This window comes from Poromitra crassiceps, assembly GCF_964638095.1.
Source record: "Poromitra crassiceps genome assembly, chromosome: 4".
Taxonomy (NCBI): Eukaryota; Metazoa; Chordata; class Actinopteri; order Beryciformes; family Melamphaidae; genus Poromitra; species Poromitra crassiceps.
The window spans coordinates 23,027,242-23,031,862 of record NC_139626.1 but is presented as its reverse complement, the minus strand read 5'-3'; the positions used below and the strand labels follow the sequence as shown (position 1 = coordinate 23,031,862).

General features: G+C 42.1%; 1 protein-coding gene across 1 annotated transcript; it reads right to left on the bottom strand.

Moving 5' to 3' along the window:
• Positions 1 to 418: 418 nt before the first annotated feature.
• Positions 419 to 2,000, bottom strand: clrn3 (clarin 3; the record flags this gene model as incomplete). Its single annotated transcript, XM_083635826.1, has 3 exons — positions 419 to 696; positions 1,270 to 1,455; positions 1,769 to 2,000. The coding sequence occupies 3 exons, from the start codon at positions 1,998 to 2,000 to the stop codon at positions 419 to 421; spliced, it is 696 nt and encodes a 231-aa protein (XP_083491952.1).
• Positions 2,001 to 4,621: the final 2,621 nt, after the last annotated feature.

Sequence of the window (4,621 nt, the reverse complement as noted above, 5' to 3'; positions counted from 1 at the left end):
ACACTTTTATTGCCCTTATACAAAATAAATAGATATTTTTAGGCTGGTGCTTGCAAAGTCACTAAGATATCAACTAGTTAACGGATAGTTTTTTTTGCCAAATTATTTAATACATTGGCATTTCTGATCAAATTAAACCCCTGAAATGAAATTTAAAAAGTAAAAATAACAATGACGTGGAGAAAAATGTAGGCTATCACGCAACAAATATGTATGATCAAACTTGTTCTCTGGGCACTATTCCTACTATACATACTAAGCCAGCTATAAAGGCATAGCCTACTGTACATACTTTACTGTCAATATAATTTCTATCAGTAATTTCCCACTATGATAAATAGTTTCCGCTCCAGAAACAGTCTTTGAGCATGATGAGTGGCTCATCAATGTCAATGAAAATGGATTCCATTGTAGGCTGCTAATACATCATTATCTCCTTGGGCACATCCTCGGTAGGCCTCTGTTGCTCTTGCCTGTGTGTGTAGGCTGCTTGCTCGTACATGTAGATCAAGCCAATGGCCAGGAGAGAGAGTACTAAGTAGGGGATCAGGAGGTAGTATCCTACCTGCATCTCAGACCACTTGTTCCTCAGTTCCACATCATTCGCCCCAGGGAAACTCTTCACTACTTCCTCTGCCATGTTGGTCACGTTGGCATTCACCACAATTAAGATGAGGACCACAAAAGACAGAGACGCTGTTGAAGAAAGCGTGCCATTAGTGAGTTGAGTCAAAGTTTATAGCCCTAATTCACAAGCATGTCACAGATGACTTTACAGTGTCTAGCTATAGCTAAGCACAATCAATAAACACAATTGAACAACTTATATAAAGCATATAAAAACAAGCAGAGATGAGAGGGAGGGTATGAGAGTGGAGGGAGGAGAGAGAGAAGAGGGATCAGGGAGAGAAGAGAGAGAGATGAGAGAGAAGAAGAGAGAGGGAACAGAACAGAACAAGATGTGCACAAAGAACAGGACTAAATATCTCATCCTCCATATCAGTTTTGCCATTGATCCATTTCTGGCAATGTGTGGTGGCCTGCAAAAACCCTTCACGTGGTGAAAATTTGACATTTTCATTTGTTGATATTTCCAGAAATCTGAAACTTTCCCCATATACAACGTTTTGAATGACTGACAGCTCTCTCAGGTCAATCACAATGTGTAGCAGCAACATGTGAAGGGTTCTCCCAGACCACCACACATATGAGTCTCAAATGCTAAATTTCCTCAGGTTTGTGTCACTACCAGATCATGGTCCTCCTCACCACTGAGCGAGCTGCAGGCGTAGACGCCAACAGGCCCCATGTAGGTCTCGTAAGGGTTGCTGACACTGTTGTAGAGGGCGATGAGGATGCTGCCAGCTGAGAACAGCAGACACAGGACAAGCAGGCCCACAGCCAGACCATGAAGGATCACAGGAGCTCCTCCAGCCTTTCCCAGCTGATCAAACACTACAGCAGCAGCACATGCACACATCAAGGCATCGTTAACCATGTGAAACTTATAGGGAACTCATACGATACCTTACAATTTGGGGACCGGCTAATACCAAGTATGAGAAGTATATGAGAAATATGATTGAGAAGTATAAGAAATGGCTATCAGATATTTTAAAATTTTTGCAAACAGACAATCTTAGATGTTGTCCTGTCAAGTCTGGTCAGGTATAAAATTCACACCTTTCTGCGATAATGTGCACAAACAGTATGGAACTACATCCTGTTTCATTTGAAGGATACAATTCAGAATCAGATCATAAGTTACCTTCAAAATCGTTGGAACCCCCAAAACTGGGACAAGAGACTCTATTAGAATTCCCTTCAAAAAGCTCCAGTGTGACCACAGCAGTGCCGTTGAAGAGCTCAGATCCGCTGGGAGCGCACTCCATGGTAGTCTTAACCCACTGTGTCGACATGGCATACCCCAACACCGCCACAGAACAGGAAGTCGCCAGTGCACTGGACATGAAGAGGAGAGTCTTCTTTCTGGATGGCATTATCTCGGTATTCCAGTCGAACTAGTTGAATGTAAATCTCAGCTTCCCTTCTCTAAAGATCTCATGAAGCCACAGAGCCAGATGAGGGAGCCGTCTGATGCTCTAAAGATTCCCTGAAGTGGTTCCCTTCCTGGGAGGAGTAAAATGCAGACTGCTGGTAATAAAACCTCTTGATTATGAGTGTGACCTTTGGTTAGAGAGGGAGAGAAAGCTGTTTGTCATAGTGGTGACACTATTTTGTCCAAACAGCAACATGGTAGGGAACAGGACAATGCCAAAAGAGAAGCCTGTCTGTCAGCCTGAGAAAATGTATCGTCTAGTCTCAACTACGATTTATTTCATTTCTCTTTTTTATTTCTGTTATATAAGTAGGCCTATGTTGTAATCGATTAATGACCATTCCTGACAGTGTTCAACTCTGATTTGACATTAGCCTGTCAGTCAACCTGCTGCAACTAAATAAAGGACACAAGACATGTAAAAGACACCACAGAGATTTGAATAGTCTTCTGTGTTCAGTGTCTCCCTCCTCCAGTGGGGGAGCACTTTGTTTGGAAAGGAAGTAGGTTCACAGCCTTCGATCCAAAGTCCTGTTCCTAATAGGGCCGGGTCATAAAACATAAAGCAGATTAATTATTTACTTTTCCCACTAGAGTAGGTTTACTGGAAGAGATATGATCGCCAGATCTCTCATGTGTGTCATAGATGAAGCACTAAGTCCACAATACAGACGTGTGTTGGTAATCATAAAAGATATTGAACAGAAACAGAAATATCGCAAATGAAATATAATTGTATATGTCACAGATTAAAGGTGCTCCACGTAGCATTTTAACATCAATCAATTATTACCATATTCATTTTTTGAGACCGTTACTATGAACACATGAGATCATCATCGATGAGACAGCCTCTCCTGGCCTTACACTGCATTATATTACATTATGTCATGATGTGCCACCGGCTCATATTTTCCAGGAAAGCTGCTGGATTGTTTTATGGCACAACAGGAAGAGGGATCTGTTCTTCCAGCATAAATGGAGTTTCTTGCAATGGCAGATGTCAAAATGAATGAGAGGCCTCTTGAAAAATCACTTTGAGCCTGTTCATTCCTCTTCAGTATCTCTTCAAAACAAACACACATGGAGTGAGGCCAGGGATGGGGAGAAGTAGTCATTCAGGAAGCAACAGGCTTTATGGGAAATGTGGTCTTAATTTTGAGATAGCTCTCTTAGTCTTACTATATTATGCTTCTGAGTTGATGCCTTTACAAAGCTATTCCACCTGTCCTGTGCCTCTAGTGTGCACATTTTGTGGTTCCCTAACTTTACAGTTCCTCTACTACAATCATAGACTGTATAGACTACAATACAATAAAGAAGAGCAATGAAGACCGCACACTTCTGTCTTGCAGTTAAACAATATTTAATTGGACTACACATACTACTACCTTCTTTAAGCCCATGGCACACCAATCAAACATCTACAACAAACATGGACAAACACAGATGTTTGTTCGGTGTGCCATGGCTGTCTGTCCTTGTTTGGAGATGTTTGGTCAGATTCAATGTTCAATCCTTGTTTGTCCATGTTTGCCAATGGCACACCAATCAAACATTCTCCAACAACTGTGGCAGTTGTTGGAGAATGTTTGATTGGTGTGTCATTGGCTTTAGGGTGTAGAGAGTCAAACTGTCAGAGGCTTCACAGACACCTGTGTGCAATCAAAAGTCAACAGGTGGAATGGTTCTCCAATCAGGAGCCACAGAAAACATATCAGTCCAATTGGTGGATTACATCAAATAGAAATCAAGTCATACAATCTTAAAAATTGTAATTTTCAGTTAAAATTGATGGCGGTGCCTGTGGCGGCGGTGTGTGTCTGTCACGATTGTGATGTCATCAGTGATGTCACTCGAGCAAATGTGATGTAGTATGAGCTGATGGTGCACAGTTGCATGATGGTGGGTGGGCGGTGTCTGTCTGTCAGACACGATTTTGGGAGCTTGCGGGGCGGGTGATTTCCATAACTGCAGCCATGGCGCATCATCTCCAGAGTCTCCACCCTAGGACGATTCCTAGTCTCTTTTATTTAGTTAAAATTAACTAAGTGGGCTCTGTCTGTGGTGGTGTCAGGCATGATTTGTGGCGAAGTGATGTCATCAGTGAAGTGATGTCATCAGTGATGTCACTTGAGCAATTGTGATGTCATCACCAGTGATGTCACCTGAGCAATTGTGATGTCATCAGTGATGTAATAAATCCTTCTTCTTCTGTGGGACATGGGTGATTTAAGGGGAAAAGGTAGTTTCTCCAGAACCATCACCTAATAATTCAAAAGCACTGAAGAAACAGTAAAAAAGTCAAACAGACATGAAGTAGTATTAGACCTCGAAATGGTCGGAGATCTCATGCCAGATGCCAGATGGTGCAAGTGTGTTTAAACAAGTGATCCCAAATGCCTCTCTTTGGAGAAGCAAATGCCTCTCTTTGGAGAAGCATTTTATCAAGATAATAGAGGCACCTTCTCTATGCCAATGTACTTTAAAGCAGCAACCGGATGATTTGCCCCGGGAATTTGAGGTTGAGGGGAATTCTATGATTGACCTAAGGATACAGCC